The sequence below is a fragment of the Pyrus communis genome, chromosome 1 (genome assembly GCF_963583255.1).
Source record: "Pyrus communis chromosome 1, drPyrComm1.1, whole genome shotgun sequence".
Lineage (NCBI taxonomy): Eukaryota > Viridiplantae > Streptophyta > Magnoliopsida > Rosales > Rosaceae > Pyrus > Pyrus communis.
The window spans coordinates 12546817-12568941 of NC_084803.1; the positions used below are offsets into that span (position 1 = coordinate 12546817).

Here is a 22125-nt window from a genome sequence, read left to right on the forward strand (position 1 = left end):
TCTTCCGGGTCAAGTTATACAGGGTTGTAAACCTTACCGTCGATATTTGATCGACGGTTGACTTGTGGTCAATGGGTCTCAAACTATTTTAGAATGTCGTTGAGGTTGTGTTTTATGTGAATTACGTATTCTTCGGATAAGAGTTCTGAGATGTGATTTGATAATTGGTCACAGGGACCAATCATTCAGGACGCCTCGATGCATGCGCTAGAGAATCATAGCGTGGACTCCAGGTGAGTGGATTTTTTCCTTTTTATCGTACATATTGTTGAGAGTTTTATCAACACTTTTAAATTGATTAGGCATATTACCTTCGTATAATTATTGTGAATGCTTGAAGTACCTATATGAACTACGAATAGCTTGATCCATGTCCAGGGTACGTAGGCAGTCTAACGAGACGTTAGATGCAACCATAAAATATTTAAGACAAAAACCTTATTTGGGAAATTGAGTAATGCGAAGGAAATTGATAAAGACAAGTTTTAGTTTTGTGAATTAGTTAGTTAATTAGTGTTAATTGGGTTATCATGGATAATTATCCCTGAAAATAAGTAGTTCGGGAGTAGAGCGTTATTGATTGTACATTTCATACTGTATAGTTTATAATTGAAAATGCTACAACATGGTTGAGTGTTAGATTGCATCATGGTATATCCATATGTATACTACTTGCATATAATTATTGGGAATGCTTTCAAGTGCAAAGGTGGACGCATGACACCCAGGTAAGCTTCAGGTGAGTACATGTTGATGTTAGTGATGGTAGTGAGTACGATTGTGTTGAGATATAGTATAGCTCATAAACCTGCACCCCGGTGTTAGTGCTCCCGCCCGTGGCCAGGGCACAGTCCTTCACGTGATGTTCACCTCTCGCACCTTATGCTCACCTTGGATTCAAAGTAGGTGCACAATCTTGTCGTACAGACCACTTTAGGTGGTTCCGACTCGTAGGTGACCTGCGATTATTCGCCCAGTCTTCACGTGATCGTAGCACTTGAGCGTATTTATTTACACCCAGTCCTGTCGTACAGACCACTTTAGGTGGTTCCGACTCGTGTGCAGGTATACTTATTGAGCTATTGGCTAGCCAGGATTGATGAGATATGGATAAGTCGTACAGGTCACTATAAGTGACTCCGACTTATATGCTAACCATGATTGATGAGATATGGATAAGTCGTACAAGTCACTATAGGTGACTCCGACTTATATGATAACCATGATTGATGAGATATGGATAAGTCGTACAGGTCACTATAGGTGACTCCGACTTATATGCTAGTCAGGATTGATGAGATATGGATAAGTCGTACAGGTCACTATAGGTGACTCCGACTTATATGCTAGCCATGATTGATGAGATATGGATAAGTCGTACAGGTCACTATAGGTGACTCCGACTTATATGCTAGTCAGGATTGATGAGATATGGATAAGTCGTACAGGTCACTATAGGTGACTCCGACTTATATGCTAGCCATGATTGATGAGATATGGATAAGTCGTACAGGTCACTATAGGTGACTCCGACTTATATGCTAGCCATGATTGATGAGATATGGATAAGTCGTACATGTCACTATAGGTGACTCCGACTTATATGCTAGCCATGATTGACGAGATATGGATAAGTTGTACATGTCATTTTAGATGACTCTGACTGATATATCACTTTGTATTGATTTAGTTCATTTGGCCTACTTATTAATGTATGGTGGAGTTGATGGCAAACCGTGGTTTTGGTCATTTCTGAGTATGGTTTGGATATATGTATATATGTTGTACTGTCTTATGGAAAACGATACGAGTTTTACAATTAGGGGCATTACTTTTAGAGAGGTAATAACTTTGGGAAGTTTGGTTTTATTGCTTACTCACACCTTCTGTTTGGTGCACTCCAGGTTTTAGCTGCTGAGTTTCTATCGACAAGAATTTGTGGCGAATCTTAGTATTGATGGATAATTCTGAGGGTATGATTCTTACCCGCACTACTGTACCTTACCTATGCTCTGACATCGGGTGTGATATGGGTTCGCTCCCACTCGTAACGCACTCTGGTACTTAGACACTTTTAGATTCAAATTTATTCACTTTTTATACACTATCACATTTTATGGTTTCGTCACATTCCAGGTGTCGGCCAGCACAGCTCGATTCAGGGTCCAAGTGGACTTTCTGGGTTGGGGTGTGTCAAACATTATCTTTCTATTAATTATTATTTCAATATTAAATTAAATGAGGTTAGTGTCTTTTGCGCATATATACGTGGCATTTTGTTAGAGTTAATTGGGGACACTGCAAAAAGAGCAAAAGCTCGTGATTGGTTTATTGCTACGCAGTATATCACGTGGCGTGATACGATAAGTGGAGTAGGGTTTAACGGGTAGTCGTGCAATTCATTGTTTGGGCTCGAGTTAATCGGGTTGTCGGGTTGGAAAGGAAATATGAATATAACCTAATAAGTCAAGTCAATTCAGGTTAACTTGGGTTGATTTTGGGTTGTATTATTTGTAGGGTTGTTATCATTATCAGATCCTTATGTCGTTAGTATTCGAGTTTGAGCTCCTCATTCGTTCATTGACACAATTGCATTCTTGAGTATTTCACATTGTAAAAGTTTTGAGATTGTTTGTTTACTCAAATACAGAGAGCAGTGGACATAAATTTGCTATCACGTGTTTTTAAGATATTTTTTTTTATAGTGTGACGTTATATTGATAAGACACCAAAACATATCAATTAAATGTTAACGATGTATCAACCGCATATACACAATGTTAATCTTGAATAATTTTCTGTTCAGGTAAATTAGAAAGGAGTGAATGAGCATTAGAGAGGAGATGAAGGAGGTTTTATGAAGGGGAGTGGAAATAGTTTGTCCGAGTAAATATATAACAAAAAAAATGTGAGGTATGACTTTATTTTATGGATTGTGAGGCATGGCTTTAAGTTTTTATAAATCACAATGAGATTTTCGAGCTGTACAGACGAAGAAAATTTAGTCAGGCAATATAAATGTTGGACTTATTTGAAAGTTGCTTTTAAAATAAGCATTTTGACAAAATTACTTTTGATTTCTAAAAGCATTAGAATTCACTTTTATAAAAAAAAAACACTTTCAGTCTTGATATTTTGGAGAAAGTAATGTTGATAGGTGTTTCAATATTGGAGTGAGTCAATTAAAATTTTGAGAGTGCAAGTGGCTCTTTACCACAGTAGTTGAGATGAATGTTGTTTTTGCATTACGGCTCGAGTTTGAACTCTGTCGACTCCCTAATCTAACATCTAATGTAACAAATCCATCGTTTGATAAAAAAAATTATAATTTTTCATTGTGTCCAAAACATGGAAAGCACATTATGTGTCACCAAGGTGTATATTAACCCTTGGTCTCCAAATAAAAAGAGATACTAAACTTATATAATTCTACAACTAAATTACATTAATCGTCTTTGTATTTTATCTTAATTTTGACGTTCGTTGTTTCATTTTCATCCTTATAATTTCATTATTTCTGCAAAGACCATAACTTTTACAACTCTAATTTTTTAGGAGTAAAGAAGGGGGAAGGAGAAATCGAAATAAAGACAGCAAGTAAAGATGAATGCTTTTATCAAACTAAGCTACAAGTTCCTTGCCCCCAACTAGATTTTTCAAAAAAATGAAAATGTGGACAAAAAATGAATGAAAATATCAACTTATTTGAAGTGAAAACAAAACTATAAATTTAAGGACAAAATTATAATAGAAAAAACTATAGGGACAAAAATGAAATCCAAATAATCACAGGGACTATTAGTGAAATTGACCATTTATATATACAAGGAAGCAGCCATTAGCCCTTTCCCTTCGTCTCCATCGATCGATTAAACCACCGCCCAATCTCACAAAGCCCTCTTCGACCAACACAGAAAGCTCAGAAACCCTTCCGCTGGCAATAAGGTTAGCATTCGATTCTCTCCCTCGGCTATTTTATTTTTCCCAATTCAGTTGTTCTTATTTTTCTCCTGTTCGAAGGTTAGGGTTTTTCATAATTCCTGTTCCAATCGCGTTCTCAGAGTAAATTAATCTTAAATTATTGCTTGCTTGATTAATATTTTATTGTTAATTTGAATAATATGAGTTCAATCTGATTGGGCATTGATTAGAATCTATGAATTCGATTGCTTTGTTTATTTTTTGTATTTCGAAGGTTTTTATTTTTTTATTTATTCTGGTATTTGTTCGATTGGAACAGTTTGGGATTGGAAGAAGAGGAGATTTGTCGCCATGACGTCTCTGAAGGAGCTGATTCCGCCGCCAACGGCATCCACAACGACATACTATGACCACTCGAGCGATCCGTGGTTCCGGCAGCGGTTCAGTTCTTCCGAGGCGGAAAGATCTGCTGCTGTCGTTAAACCTAATCCTGTGCCTCAGTACTTGAAGCGCCAAGGCTTTGTTCCTAGGAAGGTGGAGGACTTCGGGGAAGGTGGCGCTTTCCCGGAGATTCACATAGCTCAGTACCCTCTTGGCATGGGCCGGGACAAGGTGTCGAAACCTGGGACAAAAATTCTTCCGGTTTCAGTTGATGCCAATGGGGAGATTGCGTATGATGCCATTGTTAAACAGAATGAGAACTCGAGAAAGATTGTGTATTCTCAACATAAGGATATTGTGCCGAAAATTTTGAAGGATGCGGAAGAGGAGATGGAAGAGGACGAGGATGAGGAGGAGCAGAAGGTGATTGAAGAAACGACGGCAGAAACAAAGGCTGCACTTGAGAAGATTGTGAATGTGAGATTGAGCGCTGCACAGCCGAAAAATGTGGCCAAGCAGTCGTCAGAATCGCAATATATCAAGTATAAACCGTCTCAGAAATCAGAGGCATTTAATTCTGGTGCCAAGGAGAGGATTATCAGGATGATGGAGATGCCTGTGGATCCACTTGAGCCTCCTAAGTTCAAGCATAAGCGTGTACCAAGGGCTTCTGGATCCCCACCTGTGCCGGTCATGCATTCCCCTCCTCGGCCGGTGACTGTGAAAGACCAACAGGATTGGAAAATTCCACCTTGCATTTCAAACTGGAAGAACCCGAAGGGGTATACAATTCCATTGGACAAACGTCTTGCAGCTGATGGGAGAGGCCTTCAAGATGTTCAGATCAATGATAATTTTGCAAAGCTCTCTGAGTCTTTGTATGTAGCGGAGCAGAAGGCTAGAGAGGCAGTTGCTATGAGATCTAAAGTTCAGAAGGAAATGTTGATGAAGGAGAAGGAAAAGAAAGAGCAGGAGTTGAGGGCATTAGCACAGAAAGCTCGTTCCGAGAGAACAGGTGCTGCACCCCCTGCGGCCGTTCCAATGGCTTCTGACAGAACAGCCATGGATACTGATATTAGAGGGGATTATGAGCGTCCAACAAGGGAAAAGGAAACTGATTATCCAAAGGAGACAAGGGAGGAAAGAGAAGAAAAGATGCGGCGGGAGAAAATTCGCGAGGAGCGGCGCAAAGAGAGGGAAAGGGAGAGAAGGTTGGAGGCCAAAGATGTAGCAATGGGGAAGAAAAGTAAAATTACGAGAGATAGAGATCGTGATATTAGTGAGAAAGTTGCCCTTGGCATGGCTTCTGCGGGAGCAGGCAAAGGGGGAGAGGTTATGTATGATCAGAGGCTATTCAACCAGGAGAAAGGAATGGACTCAGGGTTTGCCACTGATGACCAGTACAATGTTTATGACAAGGGCTTGTTTACTGCTCAGCCGACACTCTCAACTCTATACAGGCCTAAGAAGGATGTTGATGGTGAAATGTATGGTGGCGCTGATGAGCAGTTGGATAAGATTATGAAGACTGATCGCTTCAAACCCGACAGAGGATTTGGAGGAGCTGCTGAGAGGGCAGGGCCAAGAGATAGACCGGTCGAGTTTGAGAAGGATGCTGTTGAAGAAGCCGATCCATTTGGTCTTGACCAGTTCTTGACAGAGGTGAAGAAGGGCGGCAAGAAAGCCCTCGATAAGGTTGGAACAGGAGGGACAATGAGAGCAAGTGCCGGGTCTTCCATGAGAGATGGCTATGAAGGCGGCTCCAGCAGGTCTCGTATTGGCTTCGAAAGGGGTCGCTAAGCTGTTCTGAACTGCAATTTTCAAAGTTGATTTGTATTAACTCTTTGAAGTTACATATCTATTTCGGTTTTGTGGATTGCCTATGATTTTGGCACTTCAGTTCTCGACAGAATTTGACTGCCTAAGATTGTGACGAAAAACGTCGAACTTGTATTTGTGTGATGTCGTTTTATCATCCCTACGTATGTTTCTTTGTGTTCGCCAGTGCATGATTGGCATAAGAAATTGTGATATATGCGTTGCTCATGCGACTGATGCAAAATTTCCTGCGATCTCTGCTGTGCGATCGGCAATTTGTGTTGGAGGAACAACAAAACATTGCGAGTACTCAATGGCGACTGCGGCAACGTACGCAACTGACTGCAACGTAACGTACGATTGTGCACCATTTTATAGATCAACAACGAAATGGGAATGTGGAGGTTGATGGAGAAGTAAAACTGTTATTAAAGCTGCAAGTTAAAAAGCACCTTCTTGCTTGGCATCCAAAAATGATGTATTACACGCCTAAACTCGGTACGAGGAGATGGAAAAGAGTAAGAGGGTTGTTTAAATAACACAAAACAACTTCAGTAAACAACACGAAAAGATCGTTTTAATTATTTTCCAGGTGAGTTCTTGAGCCATCCATGGTTTAGCAATTTATCTCTATTCATTTGAAATTCAGCACTCTGGCACTCCGGAAGCGGCCTCCAAAACCACAGTTTGCCTGCGAACAACATCCATGAGAAGAATATTACAAATAAAAGTTCATTTTAAGGAGGCACAACTAGAATAACTGGGCTAGCATAAATAGTCGAGAAAGAATACCTACATCGCGGTTTTGTACATTGAGTGCTTCATGATAATTATGTTGAGAGAGCTGAAGCCATAAAAACTTTTTAAGAAAATACATGAGAATCAATTTGCTCTATGTTTGGGAAGATTTGTCTCAAGGCAGTAGCATAGTTTGGAGACTTTGCCTGAAATGGGAGATGAAAGACCAAATATAACTAATCTTAAAGTGTATGAAAGACATTTGGCGACACACATAAAATATCGTATCAACACAAGAAGGAAGATGTAGAACCAATCACATATATATGTATGTCGTTAACAGGAAAAGTGCTCGTCAGGCTTCTTCGTTACTAGAAAGTAAGAGCTCTTGTCAATCATTTACCATACACCAGTTCATAGACACCTAGTATGGTTTGCCTTCATGATACTACTGCACATGAAACCCTAGAAGATATAAACATGTATATATATTATAGCTAATTTAGCCTACAGGATTTTCCCTTTTTCTCCACCCAGACATTGCACTCTCAATGAACATGTGCGTTTCGCCACTACACTTAAAGCATGAGACTTGCATGAACTCTAGCATACCGCTTAGCATTTATGAACACACTACTTTTGAACTTCCTTAAACAAATCTAAGCATGTTGAAAGAATACGATAGTAAAACTTATATACCACGTCTGCAAGTTACAGATAAACATACACATGGGTTATTTTCGAGATAGATTGTAGTGAGCTTCTCTCTAGAACCAGCAACAACCTCGGCAAAGCCTTCAACTGTCTCTATGCTGTTGTCATTAAGCCATAGATCTTCTAACCTATAACACAAGATTCCCATTAAAGGGTAGAAAAGACAAGACAAAACAACATCAAACGAATAGCAACAAAGGGGTCCAAACATACACTGTAAGGTTTTCAATACTCTCCACTGATGTTAGCTTATTATTCGATACATCCAAGACACGTAGGTTGACTAACATTGAGAGGCCTTCCATTTTCGAAATACCATTATGGCTTAAGTACAACTCCTCTAGAGCAACACACTCCTGCAGAAGGTGGAGCGATAGAAAGTTTCAATATTTATACAACAAATGCACTTGAGATTTCTGCCTCAAACAAATCACGGTAAACCAATCATTTACCTCAAATCCCGTCATTGAAGTTAACCGATTGCTCTGCAAGCTCAGCTTCTTGATGCATTTCAACCCACACAAATTCACCACCTTAATCCGATTCCGCCCCAGCCACAGCTCCTGCAACTTTGTCATGTTCTGCAAACTCTCCATCACCTGATTCCGCATTTCATCGTACAATCATACCAAATCAGATGCTAGTTTTGCTACATTATCAATAATTTCCACGTACATAATCTCAAATGCTCAAGAGAACTAACCCGCAATCGATTCGAACCGAGCTCGAGAATCAGAAGCTCATGGAGGTGCTCAATTTCTTCAATCTTGGTAACTTCATTTTTCGACACGTAGAGCTCCTTGAGGGTACTGGTGACCTTGGACAATCCATGTAACGACGTAATCTCGTTGAAAGAAAAGTCGAAAACCAGAAGCTTCGTGAATATGCTAACATCTGGTATTTTCCCCAACTTATTATCCCTCAGCACCAACTCCTGCATTCCTCAAAACTGTTAATTTTCCCGGGAACCAAACAGACCGCCAAGGAAATCACATTTAATTTTATTTTCCCGGGAACCAAACAAACCACCGAGATAATCACATTTTAATTTATTTTCCTGGGGAACCAAACAAAACCGCCACGAAAATCACATTTAATTATTTTCCCGGGAACCAGACAAACCGCCAAGTAAATCACGTTTTAATTTTATTTACCTCGAGACCGGAGAGGGCGTCCGAGCCGGAGATCGGTTCGACGGCGGCGTCATCGATGAGGTTCTGACGGAGTGAGAGCTTTTTGAGGTTGGAGAGGTTCGCAATCCGAGTGTCCAAGCTGGTGAGGCGGTTCGCCGTTAGGTCTAACTCAGTTAGACTCGGCGGTAACTCGACCGAGTCGAGGTCATGGAGCTGGAAGCTGGTGAGGTCGAGGACCGTCGAGGAAGAATCATCCTCCGCCGTCTGATCGTCGTGCTCTTTGGGATTCGGATCCGGCGGTGGCGCTAAAGTCTGGTCGGCCATTGAAGTGAACGGTATTCGCTAGGTTGCGTTTTGAGCTTTGTTTTTTGTTGGTTTTTGTTTCGGGTGGCGCTCCGCTCCGCACACCATTTTTACCATTTAATTTCAGACCTTTAATCCTCTTTAATTATTAAAATCATTTTAACGAAAAAGCATAATTTTATATTAAAAAACCAATTCTGGTATTATTCACTTTATCTTTTATTTTGTCCTTATCATTAAAATTCAAAATTTTCAAGTTTTTTTCATTAGTTTTCCTTTAATTATTTGATTGGACGGTAAAAAAATTTAAGAGAAAATATTACAAAGGTATTTTATGATAAAATTTCACACATGCCGAATTGTATAAGTGGTAATTAACACGTTGGATATAGATTGATGTTGTTGGAAGTTGAGATTTAGCCCGTCTCTTTAATAATTTAACATGGTATTAGTTCCAGGCTCGTAATTCCATGTGATGGGGTCCTTTTGGGCGCATGGTGGGTCGTTTGGTCCCACGTGTAGAGTGAGTCTTCTTAACTCCATGTAGTTGCTGATGTATAAATTTTTTTACATGTAACTCACTCATTGGGTCTACCGTGAAGAAGTGTGTTAACAAATACCACATCGGTAGATTAAGAAAGAAAATAAGAGTTCAAATATTCTTATCCTACTCAGCTATCAAAAATCTTTTCTAATAAAACTTCACACCAATCAAATATGTATACTGTGCAACAATAATTAACAAGTTGAAGACAAATTCATACGATTGGTTGAACATATTTGTTTTCTTTTTCTTTTCTCGAATGATGTTTTCACCTTTTTAACATCTTCAACGTTCTGTCGAGGAGTGTCTCTCAAGTGCTTATTGGTTGTTGAAGTGGATATCTTCAATCCTACACATAAAATGGTGGAACTCGTTGGAGGCATAAATTTTTAAGTTTTATTTAATTAAAAATCAGATTATAGAAATTCAGATTAGCGAAAATTCAAGTTAGATACAAACTTATGAAAGTTAAGATGCTCAAAGTAGACAAGTTAATACACATACACATACACCTCATCAAGATTTCAAACATCGCTAGGCGCTAGTTGGGTGGCGGGAAGGGGCCCAACGCCTAGGCGGTCTAGATGGATTTATGTAAATTTATTATATATCCTGTAAATAAGTACATATTTACATCTAAAAAAAAAACTATACTTGTATGAATATTAAAATAATGATAAAATGCAAATTAGGTACACCATTTCCATGAGTATTGGATGAACTTGTAGAAAATCCATCATTTGCAAATTAGGTACACTATTTCTATAAGTATACCACTATGAAACCAAAAAAGAAAAAAGCACACAATTAATAAAAAATATAAAAAAAAACCGACTAGGGCCACCTAGCTTCCAGCCGATTTTTCCAAACGTCTTGCCCAAAATCGGGACGAGACTTTTTAAAACAGTGCACCTCATGAAGCTTTTTTTGCATTTTCACAAAATTCTCTCATGTTTGCAACATATCACAAACAACCCTCTATGGTTTTAAAATCATTTCACAAAAACCAATACCGGTGGGATTTCATTAATTTTATGTGGACATCATCATAAAATAATTTTAAAATAGCAAAATTACCCTTCTATAGCTATTTTTATAGTAAAAATAATAACGTCTTCTTATCAACATGTACGAAATAAATAATTCGGATCTGAATTATCCACTTCTCCTTAAAATACAATATACAATATACAACCCACAATCCAATTCAAATCAAATACGTGAAATAACTAACAAATTCTTTATTCTTGACCGTTGCAAGATTATCCGCTTTTGCTTTATTTCGTTTTGGGACGTAATTTTGAAATCAAAGAAAAAGAGAAGGAAAAAAAATAAATAAAACGGAAGGCAATGTCGCCTAACGCGTGATTTGAAATCGGGAGATCACACGTGCCGCCCTGTTTTGAACCCAAAGCCAAAACCCCTCTCTCCCCTCTCCGAATCAGAACCAGCAGCCATGGAAGCGATACTCCGAGACTGTGTCCAGCACAGTCTCCGCGATTTCATGCACCGAAACGCCATTTTCGTATGCGAACGCCTCTGCGCCGAGTTCCCCTCCGAGGTACCTCTTTTCCACCCAATCTTTCACTCTCTCTCCTTCTTTCATCGCCTGCTTGTTTGGTTGCCGAGAAAATTCCAGGAAAGAAAGAGAAAACGAGGACTATGGCGTATACGGAATGAAATTTCTTCTTGTTTCTAGTGTTTGGGGGAACGTACCGCTTCTGTTATCTTGATCGACGCATCGTGTTTAATTTACCTGTCATTTCGTGAGGAATTTACTCATACCTGAGTAATTCAGTGTTCTGTAATTTGAGACCTTGGGTTTTGTTGATTTCGAATTTTTCGGATATTTGTATTTACCCAGAGTTCACATTTTCTTTTTTCTGGCAAAAAATGCTCTCTTTTAAGGTTAATTACTTGCCTTCAGTTTTATTTATTTTATTTTATGAACTTTGAATTATTGGAGCTGTGGATGGAAATTTTTTATGGTAGCTCTTTTGGAGTGAAGGATGAAGGTGTGAGCTTTTTGACAATGGGATTTCTTAAAGGGGTTTAGTGTCTACAGTGCTGCTCTTTTTGTTAGCATTAATCCGATCGGTTATGGGATTTTCGAAAGTTGACATGAAGTTTGTTATATTGCAGACGAATTTACAGTTGTTAGCTGGCTGTTACTTGCAAAGCAATCAAGCTTATGCTGCATACCATATTTTAAAGGGTAAGCAAGTCATATCACATACTGTCTGAGTATACATTCAATTCCAGTTTTTGGTTCAAGTTATTGTTTTTTCATCATAGTATTTCTCATGCACATGGACCTCTCTTCGTCTCTATGTTGATTTGTGAAGGAACACAAGTGGCTCAATCCCGCTACTTGTTTGCGATATCATGCTTTCAGATGGATCTTCTTGGTGAAGCAGAAGCAGCATTATGTCCTGCTAATGAGCCTGGTGCAGAGGTATTGAAATCTATCTTTCTTTGGAGCATTATTTTAAAGTAAAGCTTACATATTTACTTTTTCAAGTCTTGCTTCCTAAAACATATTTCACTTTTTTCAACATAAACTGGGTTGAAAGGAATGGCATGTACCCCTTAAACATTATGTAATCTTTGCTTAGTGTTCCAAATGTTGTTATTGGTATTCAGTTTTCAGCCTGTTCATGTGGTCTAAACAGTGGATGACTTGCTCATTATTCCTTTGGTAGGTTCCAAATGGTGCAGCTGGTCATTACCTTCTGGGGCTTATATACAGGTTTGTCTCCTGTCTTCTGGAGCTTTTGTATATGCATTACCTTTGTTATAGGGATACTTTATAAGTTTCTTGAAATGGATTTGCTTGTGATGATGGCTTGACATAATCTATTTTTATGAGGCTGTACCAAAAAAAACATATGCACATGTAATATAAGTGAATAGTAGTAGTAGTGTTGTTGTTCCTACAAGAAATATCTTCTGTGGTCTTAAGGCTTGAATCTTCTTCCTCCTAGTAGTGTTAGGCAGAGTTTCCTCTTCTAAACTGATCCCTCTGTCTCTCTGCTTGCATGTTTCTTGGGATGGAGGACTTTGTTGTGTTATATTAAGTTAGGTTTGCTCCCTTTGGGTGGAACTTGTAGTGTATCATCTTGCAACTACTTAAGTATCTATTTGCGTTTTTACAGTTTTTGTGTGCTGGATTGTATGATTATGCCCATTTTCTGTTCCTTTATCAGATTTTATATGCGTGATGCATGCCTTTCATGATTTTATTGCTTATAATTGGTATTATTGGTATTGTTCTAGGTATACTGACAGAAGGAAAAGTGCCATCCATCACTTTAAGCAGGCTTTGACTATGGATCCTTGTATGTGGGCTGCATATGAAGAACTGTGCGTATTAGGTCTGTACAGTGTTACATACATGAAAATGATAGTTTAGGCAGATTAGAGCTTTTTGTTCTTTATGAATGTAATTTCAGAGTGGCACCCTTGTCCACAATTTACTTTTGATGTTTTTTATTGATAAAATTATGGCATCTTAGAAAACAATATAGTATTTCGGCAACTGGTTAATCAATGGTTTTACAAAATCGAAAACTTCTGTGTTGATTATTTATGGTGATTTTGTGCCTTCAGATGCATATTTAAGTTGAGCTTTATATTTTCCTTTGTTTCAGGCTCTGCTGAAGAAGCAGCTGTAGTTTTTGGTGAAGCTGCTGTTCTTTCCATACAAAAACAGTATCTACATCATGGATTAGCTTCTCAGAGTTTACTTACCCTGAATGAGGACTGCAGTTTAGTTTCTGGTAGGAACTTTAGCTCCGAAGATGTTAACCAGAGACAATTCAAACATGTTCAAGGAAATAATATAAGAGATGTGTCTGGAAATTCTCATATTAGTTTGGGAGGAGCTTCTGGTCAGCCTGTAAATGGCAGTTCTGGTTCATCTTTTTTTAACACTCCTTCACCAATGCCCATGCAGGTATATATAAGTTTTCCCCTCCAATTTTGCTCCAGTAGTCTTGCATTTATTGCTGTATCTTTTTCCTTTCTTCCACTGCTTAATCTTACTGTTGGTATCAAATGATATTAGGTTTGTTTTGTCTTTGTAACTATGTGTCTCTGGACCACTTCAGTTAGGTTTTGTCTTGAAAGGAAGTGTTTGGTTTCTTTACTGATAAGTTTGGTCTCTTTGTTGTAAAGCAGACCAAATAACGTAGGGTAGGTCTACAAATGGGTATGCCTGGCTTTAGGATTTGGAAACTTGTTAACGAAGGACATTGGACTGTAGGAGAAATTTATGGTTTGTAAATCAAATTATGGTTTGAATATCGGTCAAAAGGAGGAAGGAGAGGCTGGTCTGAGGAAACTTGGTTGCTGAAATTTTTCTCAGCAGGCAACTAAGGTTCCCGATTAAGACACCTCCCCAATAAGCACATTGCTAACCAAGATTCATAAAAGAACTCATTATACTCCTTAAAAATCTCCAAAAGCCTTAAAGCAAAGAGAATTTTGAAGAATATAAACTTTTGAGAATCCGGTTCTGCAGTCTTCTGTTATGTATAAACACCTGCGTCTCTATAATTAAGGACCAGATCTAAAACAAATTCAATGCTAGAATCTTTAGGACATAATCACTCAATTATAGACTTAGTTGTCATCTAATGTTGCTTATGGACACCTGAAATAAAACACTGAAACTTATATTTGTCAAAATAAAAATATGAAATTGTTGTATAACCACTGATCTGTCCCTGTTTTCAGTTGTCAGGTGTTGCTCCACCAGCTCTGTGTAGAATTGGTCAGCCAAATGGCCCAAACCTAAACACGGGTACTGATAGCTCTCCAAAGTCAAATGTGAACTCTACAATTCAAGCCCCCAGAAGAAAGTTTGTTGATGAAGGAAAACTCCGCAAGGTACAGGCTCCACTTATTCATAATTTAAGTAAAGTTTCTTTCCATTGATACAATTCTTAATGTCACTGATTTCGTACTTTTCCTTGTTAACATAAATTAACTATTTGAGAATATGTAATGTAGTTCAGTATTGTGTGAATTGCATGTACGTCATCATGTGGGTATAATATATGCTTTATTGTTTTTTTTGGTTTAATTTAGGCTTACAATGAGGTGATTTGTTTGGTGGTGATGTTGCCTTTGGCACCTTATTTGAGTAATTAGTTATAAATGGGTTTTCTTGTCTCTGTATGTTACCTGGTCACATTTTCATGTTGTTTCTGGAAGGTTGAGGTCAATGACTTAATGAGATTATTTGTCGTCTCTTTTCAGATTTCAAGCAGGTTGTCTTTTGATTCTGGCAACCGGCGGAGCAATAGACTTGCTGCTGAAGCAGGGACCAACACTAATGCAAGTGTGACAGCCGGAAATGGAACTACCAATTCATCTAAATATCTTGGAAGTTCCAAGCTGAGCTCTGTTGCGCGTTCCTTGGCAAATCGTAAGGGGCAGCCATGGGCTAATGAAAATGTTGATGAAGGTGATGCATCTTCTCATTTCTCAGTCTTATGGTGAACATACTACCGTATAGAGATTAGCAGGACAATAAGTCATTTTATCAACAATATACTTAATTTCTTCTCTTCTGTTAATAGAGGAACAACAAATTGGATTATAGTGATTCAAGTCTTTTCACTTCCTTTGCTCTTTTAGGGTTAATAGCATTTCCTGGATAGTATAAGTAAAATGTTACCGCTCAAGGATACTCTTGATTCTTCAATGCTTGTTATGTCCAATGGATTTTCCGCTAATAGTTGTGAATTTCAAATTTGGGTCCTATTTAGGAATGCGCAACGAGACATTCGATGATTCCCGTTCAACAACTGCGGCAGTAGCTTCTGGTTTCACTCCCTCTAGTGATGCCAGATATCTTGAACAAGAAGGAGGAACCTTGTCAAGTACTGGAGGTATTATCAATGTTTCAAGAGTTGCCACTGGAGCTTCAGAAATATTGAGTCTTTTGAGAACTCTTGGGGAAGGCTATAGACTTTCCTGCATGTACAGATGCCAGGTACTGCTTAGTTATTGTGGAATAAAATGATTATAATTTTTTTTTTATTAGTTTGAGGTTATATTTTGTTATCTAATATTGACTGTGTTGTGCAGGATGCACTGGATGTCTATCTCAAACTTCCATACAAGCATTACAATACAGGATGGGTGCTTTCCCAGGTAAATTTTATAGAAAACTTCTTGGCTGTATTTCTATATCGTCTCCTGCAGTGATGATCTTGTACACAGCACTGGATTCATGTACCAAGTACAGGATTCCATTCACCTATTTTCTGCTGTTTTTCTTCCACACTGGTGACATCTGATTGGTGGAGGTCTGTATAACTTAGTTGGCTAGTTTCAAAAACTAATAAGAAATAATATCTTTCACATCAGATATAAAAAAGACTGGACGTTGCACTGCATTTTACAGATTTCTACTATTTGTTGATTTCTCATTGTCATCAGAACTTAATTAATTTGTCTTGTCACCCGTTTATCTCATCTTTAGACATATTTCATTCTCTCTTTTGTTACGCTTTATTTAGTCTTCCATGATTTTTCAATACCGAAACCTATATTTTTCAATAATTTCATGTTCACCCAGTCAAATCCCTTGCAGCTGCTCCCTTGAATGATTTTTGCCCCCACATATTTTAACACTTGCATATAATTGACTATTTTGGCATTTTTCGTTTGCAGGTTGGAAAAGCTTACTGTGAATTGATAGACTATTCAGAAGCTGATCGGGCCTTCAGTCTTGCTCGTCAGGCATCACCTTACAGTTTAGAAGGAATGGATATGTATTCTACAGTTCTTTATGTGAGTCCCCAAACTGACGTTGCTCAAAAAAATTTGAAAAAAATTTGTTTTTTCCTATGTCCTGGAAAACAGTGACGTGGTTTCCAGAGGATACTTTCGTTATACATTACATGGTCAGTGTTGCTCCACAGTCCCGCGAATCCTGCTTCCTGCTTAAGTTCAGCTTGGCACTAATTTTCATTGTTGGCTTAGCTTTTCTCCTTACTTTAGTGTTAATAGTTTAAAGGAAGGCATGCATATGTTATGTAATCATATATTCTGAGTTTCCACTGTGATGTATCATGTATCTCAAATTAAAACAGTGTCACTTTTTTCCTATTTAGGAAAAGTGTGTTGTGTTTTTAAGAGGGTCTATTGTACACATTACATGGTCGGTTTACTCCACCCGATCATTCTGAATGGAGCTTGGTGCTTAATTCACTCCTACACTTTTGTATCTGTTATTCTTTGTACTTATAATGTTAACAGATGGTGTGATTTTTGTTTTCCCAAAACCCTGATTTCCTTTTCTTGAGAAACAGGTTTTTAAATCTTTATTCATGCTTTTTTAGTCTGCATGCATCTAGTATAACCGGGTGCCCATTGTTTGATTGCTGCACTGAAAGTTATTCTTGCTCTTTGCAGCATTTGAAGGAAGATATGAAGTTAAGTTACCTGGCTCAAGAACTGATATCAACGGACCGCTTAGCTCCTCAGTCGTGGTAGCTATATCTAAATTTTGTGAAATAATACGTCATTAGATTCTCAGTTTTCTTTTAAGTATCTGTTGTCTGTCGTAAAGACACGTCTTTTCATTCTTATTGAATGGTACTGCAGGGTTGCAATGGGAAATTGCTATAGCTTGCAGAAAGACCATGAAACTGCTCTGAAATTTTTCCAGCGAGCAGTTCAAGTCAATTCAAGATTCACATATGCACATACCCTTTGCGGTCACGAGTACGAAACAGCCTTTTTCTTCCTTCCATCCTTTAATGCAAGAAATTGACGTTCCCGTAATTTGATGGTTAATTCTGACCTTGTATCAGCTAGTTACTGTTGTCTTCGATTTATCCTTATCTGCAGATATGTAGCTCTAGAGGATTTTGAGAATGGAATAAAGAGCTATCAGACTGCACTTCGTATTGATGCAAGGCATTATAATGCCTGGTATGGGCTTGGAATGGTTTATCATCGCCAAGAAAAATTTGAGTTCTCAGAGCATCACTTCCGAACGGCTTTCCAAATTAATCCACGTTCTTCTGTTATTATGACGTATCTTGCCTCAGCATTGCATGCTTTAAAGGTCATATAACCATTCTCGCGTCTCCAGGAAGTCTACTTATTTACAACTGGTTCTTGTTTTTTATTCAGTTATCTGAAATGTATTTGTTTCGATTGACAGAGAAGCTCAGAAGCTCTAGTGATGATGGAGAAGGCTATTAGAGCAGACAAGAAGAATCCACTTCCCATGTATCATAAGGCTAGTATACTGATGAGCTTAGAAAAATTTGATGAAGCTCTAGCAGTCTTAGAGGAGGTTAAAGAATATTCTCCTCGTGAAAGTAGTGTGTACGCTCTGATGGGTAAAATCTACAAGCGGCGTAATATGCACGAGAAAGCGATGCTTCATTTCGGTTATGCATTGGATTTGAAACCATCCGCAACTGACGTCGCTACCATTAAGGTGATTTGGGCATATTTCTTGTTCTTTATTAACACCCACTATCGATAACTTTCCATGTAGCTTTGATCGCAACACAAGCATATCTTTCATTCGCATTTCACTCCGAGGCTCATCTCTTCCTTTTCCAACAGGCTGACATTGAGAAGTTACATGTACCTGACGAACTAGACGATGAGTAGATCTATCATGTTGGAATTCAGTTAAAGAGGACATGTCGCAAGTTATCCGGCTGAAAAGACTCAACCCTGGGTGATGGTCTGCTTGTGCTTTCGAAGGTGTATGAATGGCCTAGTTCATGAGACTCGCCTGCTCATTTGGGCACCCGCATCCAGTCTACATATTGTAGAAACTGGCCTCAGTTTTGTAGGTGATTCACATACTGGTAGAGGACAAGATGTGACTCAAGCACTGATAGCTGCTATACTTGTACGGATAGTTGTATCATCATGTTGAGGAAAACCTACTTGTATCATTGACCTTAACCCTAATGTTTATATTTGTAATCTACCTTAATCTTTTGACCAAAATTGTAAAAATCCATGATTAATTTTCCCGTTAATACGAGTCTAAACCGTTAAATTTACCCGGATTCAGATCTAGGGTTCTTTTGTGGCCACTGCTCAGATCTCCGTCCCCAAATCTCGTCCCCAAGCTTGGAAGTTACCTTACACGGCCACAAAATTTTCCTCTATCCACTTTATTATTCAGCAAAAGTTATAGTAAGTGCCACGATCAATTGAAGTTTTTATGGCAAACATTTTAGCGCCTAAATATAACAGAAACCCACCCTGAAATAGGGGGTAACTGCTCTTAACGACTAGAGCTACAAGTCCGACAATTTATCAACCTTTCCAGATTTATCACCGGGTTTTATTTCAGGGTTATACAGAGAGGCTTCCATTCTGCTAGCCATGACTTGCAAGCCAGTGCCAATAAACAGGTCCAGATCCTCCAGCCTCCATCCCTCCACTCGTTCAACTTCATACTTCCACACAATCGTGCACCCAGCATCCTTCCGCACCACTTCCACGGTCGAAATGTACGAGTTGAACCCGACATTCCCATATATGATAGAGTAACTAAATGTCATTGTTGCTGGGTCTTTACCCAGCGGCTTCTGCTTAGTCCAATTCATCTTCTCTTGGTCTTGGTTCCGTTCACTTCTTTGATCAACCGGAGTCTTGAACCCAGTGCAGAACCGCATGCACCGGCCTACCCTGACGTGCCTTCAACACCAAGGCAAGTAGGCAAGTTGTGAGAGTTGGGAACCACTTGTGCAGGCCAAGGAAGTCCTCCAAAAGAAGCCAAACTTGCTCTGCTTTGGGGCCTTTTAGCTCTGCACTTGCCTCGCCTTCCCATTTCAGTTGTTTCTCATGTGCCATTTAGTTTGTATGAAAAGAAAGCTAATAACAAATGGATGTTTTGAAGAATGGTTCTCTCAGTAGGCTTTGTTCTCACTCCACAATGCACCCACCCGTTCCTTGTAATAAAAATACAAGGAAAAAATGACGTGTGAACAAGTGTAGAACAACTTTCTTGAAGCGTCAATAACCACTCCCTATCTGTATATACATTTCTAAAATATGAATTTTCTATTAGATGAAAGATACTCTTTTGTCACCAGTTCACAACACGGCAAACATTTATTAAACGGGTGACGTGGCATGCAACAGTGGTTGTATCTTAAGTCAATCACGTGTTGTCATGTGAGTATGTTGAAACGTGAAACCCATGGCAATGTGTAACTGTCTTGGGATCCCGTTACAAAGCTATCCCGTTATAGTTAAGTTTTTGTGGTCTTAGTGATCCTTAGTGAGTAATGGTTGAAGTAATCTCCATTTTGATGATGAAATCACTGAATCAGCAGAAGTATAGTAATAGCAGAAGTAACTAACAGCTTGAATGGTAATATTAACTGAAGGAGCAAAGGTAATATTAACTGAAAACAAACTTTATTTCTGTAATAGCACTGAGACTGTAGACATTTTAGTATGTATGTATGTATGTATGTATGATTTTTCGACATCAAACTATCACCCGTTCTCGAGATCTAAAGACAGGAAAATGTCCAATGGCTTGTTGGAAAACTCGAACTTAGACTGTACCATGTCACACAAGAAGAAATGCTACTACTTCAACTCACTTTCTACCTTTTGTTTCTTCTGCTTGTGCAGAAACTTGTAATGTTGATGACATTTTGTATTGGTTATGAATCTGAAACGGAACTGCCTCCCCTTGTAGTCTCTTTAACGCTATCGATCTTTGAGGTGTCTGAACTTGTTTCGACCTTTGATTTAATGTCAATGTTTGAATCTTGCGCTGAGATTTTGCTTTTGGCTTCCAAATCTGCACCATTTGTTCCATCTTTAGACCCAACTTCTTCATTTACTGCATTTTCATTGATTTCATTTTGATTATTCGAACTCAAATTAATTTCCTGATGACCCGTGATTGCATGATCACCACTCGATACAATCACTAAGGATTCTATGATATCATGGCCATCTACCGGCACACCATTCTCATCATCAAAACCATGGACCACTGCATCTACCACTGAATTTTGGCCCTCAAGAGAGTCATTCTTATTTTCATCCCGTCGTACTGAAATGTCTGTGTTAGTAGTATTAGATTCCTGCAATCTCTTTGGCTCTTTCTCCTGGCCCCTTCCATTTTCTTGCTCATCACGATTAACTTGTGATTCCTGCTCCTCGTCCTCTCCTGCTTCATCATGACTAATGTTCTTCACATGTTTCTCACCATCTTGTTCCGAGATAACTGCCTGTGTACCTTCCTGTCCCTCTCGGTAAGTTTCTTCACGCAATGAATTCTCGTTCAGCCCCATTGTTTCGCCATTTCCTTTAACTTCACCATCAGAATTCTCGTCTCTATTGCTCAATTCTGTGTTCTGAACTTCTGTTTCCTTTTCAACTTCATTCACTTCGTTTACTTTCTGCCAAGATTCTTCTTCATTTTTCTCTTCAGCAATTCCATCAAACACATCGTTTCCATCTTCTGTCTTTGTACTTACTTCTCCTACATGTTTTGAATCTTCTGATGCAGACACACCTCCACCTTTTGACCACCCTGCACTCCCCTTACGCCCGAAAATATTAGAACCGTGTTCTTTACTGGCCTTGTCATCTGCACTTTCACTATAGTGAGAGTGCTTCATCTGGTATAGCAACCAGAAGCAAAACACCAAAAGCAATGCAATCTGAAACGACGGCTTCACCTTCAACCCTTTGGCAGGTCTCTGGTTGCGCCCGGTAGATTGGGAATTCATCAAAACTCTGTAGACCTGCTTCAAAAGACAATCTTCTCATAAATTTCCAACCAATCGTCACAACGATAAGGAAGAAAAAGTTTCACTTATGAAAGACCTCAAATCCAAAATCAGCAACAGGGTTTTGCCATCAGCATCAGAAATAGGAAAAACCACTACTTATTCTAAGCAATTAGGGTTTTGCAAACTTCCAATCCACCTCCCCCCTCCCTTTCGAAAAACCTTGTTCTAAAATTTTCCTTTGGATTCAAATTAGAACTAGGTCAACAAATCTTTCAGGTAATTAATATAACATTAGTCTATCATCTCAATGCTATATCACAAAAAACAGACCTTAATTATCTTTCTTAATTAAATTTCATCCTGACAATATTCAACGAGCTACTAACTAAATAAAGTCTATGAACAGAAAACAGAAAAACCAAATAACCCTCTGTTTGGTTTCCTAGAAAATACAGGAAAATGTTCTGAAGTTTGAATCTTTGAGTCAACGAAGTCCAAATTCAGGAAGTTTCCAATATTTCTGGTAAGCAAAAAAATTGCACTGGAAAATACCAAACTTGGGTTTCTTTCTTTTCCACTAGATTTAACAGCAATAAATTCACAACAGCGAACAGAAAATTCAACGACTTGAGCAATAAACATACAGATCACTCAGAAATTTAGACAATAAAAGAAAGAAATTCACAGAAAAAAAAAAAATTCATTTCATTTTTTGAGTAAAAAGCTTACCTTCTAATCAGTAATGGAGATTCAAGACGCTGACTGCGATGTAATTTTACTTCTTCTTTGTGATTTATTTCAAAGTTTGGTTCTTTTG

The 22125-nt window shown here is 38.5% G+C and overlaps 4 protein-coding genes and 1 pseudogene across 5 annotated transcripts; 2 read left to right on the forward strand and 3 right to left on the reverse strand.

Annotated features, from left to right (window-relative positions):
• Positions 1-3831: 3831 nt before the first annotated feature.
• LOC137733768 (SNW/SKI-interacting protein A-like) lies at positions 3832-6292 on the forward strand. The gene is made up of 2 exons (XM_068472952.1): positions 3832-3945; positions 4241-6292. The coding sequence occupies exon 2, from the start codon at positions 4273-4275 to the stop codon at positions 6100-6102; it is 1830 nt and encodes a 609-aa protein (XP_068329053.1). The 5' UTR covers positions 3832-3945; positions 4241-4272; the 3' UTR covers positions 6103-6292.
• A 271-nt stretch (positions 6293-6563) lies between these two features.
• LOC137733776 (protein phosphatase 1 regulatory inhibitor subunit PPP1R7 homolog) lies at positions 6564-9103 on the reverse strand. Of its 2 annotated transcripts, none has more exons than XM_068472963.1 (7): positions 8727-9103; positions 8276-8506; positions 8025-8171; positions 7786-7928; positions 7586-7700; positions 6917-7064; positions 6564-6811 (listed from the first exon to the last, which is right to left on the reverse strand). In XM_068472963.1, exons 1-6 carry the CDS (start codon positions 9027-9029, stop codon positions 6984-6986), a joined length of 1020 nt encoding a protein of 339 aa, XP_068329064.1. In that variant the 5' UTR covers positions 9030-9103; the 3' UTR covers positions 6564-6811; positions 6917-6983. The 2 variants fall into 2 exon arrangements, with proteins under 2 accessions (XP_068329064.1, XP_068329068.1); XM_068472967.1 differs by having other exon boundaries at positions 6913-7064.
• Positions 9104-10936: 1833 nt separating this feature from the next.
• On the forward strand, positions 10937-18626 carry LOC137741328 (cell division cycle protein 27 homolog B-like). The gene is made up of 16 exons (XM_068481052.1): positions 10937-11113; positions 11695-11767; positions 11898-12007; positions 12255-12301; positions 12829-12926; positions 13203-13507; positions 14290-14442; positions 14815-15022; positions 15327-15553; positions 15649-15714; positions 16237-16356; positions 16981-17057; positions 17173-17292; positions 17419-17638; positions 17738-18019; positions 18151-18626. Exons 1-16 carry the CDS (start codon positions 11009-11011, stop codon positions 18196-18198), a joined length of 2259 nt encoding a protein of 752 aa, XP_068337153.1. The 5' UTR covers positions 10937-11008; the 3' UTR covers positions 18199-18626.
• Positions 18627-18842: 216 nt separating this feature from the next.
• On the reverse strand, positions 18843-19463 carry LOC137746914 (lachrymatory-factor synthase-like; annotated as a pseudogene).
• Positions 19464-19785: 322 nt separating this feature from the next.
• Positions 19786-22125, reverse strand: LOC137716270 (probable methyltransferase PMT27). Its single transcript, XM_068455700.1, has 2 exons — positions 22038-22125; positions 19786-21320 (listed from the first exon to the last, which is right to left on the reverse strand). Exon 2 carries the CDS (start codon positions 21303-21305, stop codon positions 20226-20228), a length of 1080 nt encoding a protein of 359 aa, XP_068311801.1. The 5' UTR covers positions 21306-21320; positions 22038-22125; the 3' UTR covers positions 19786-20225.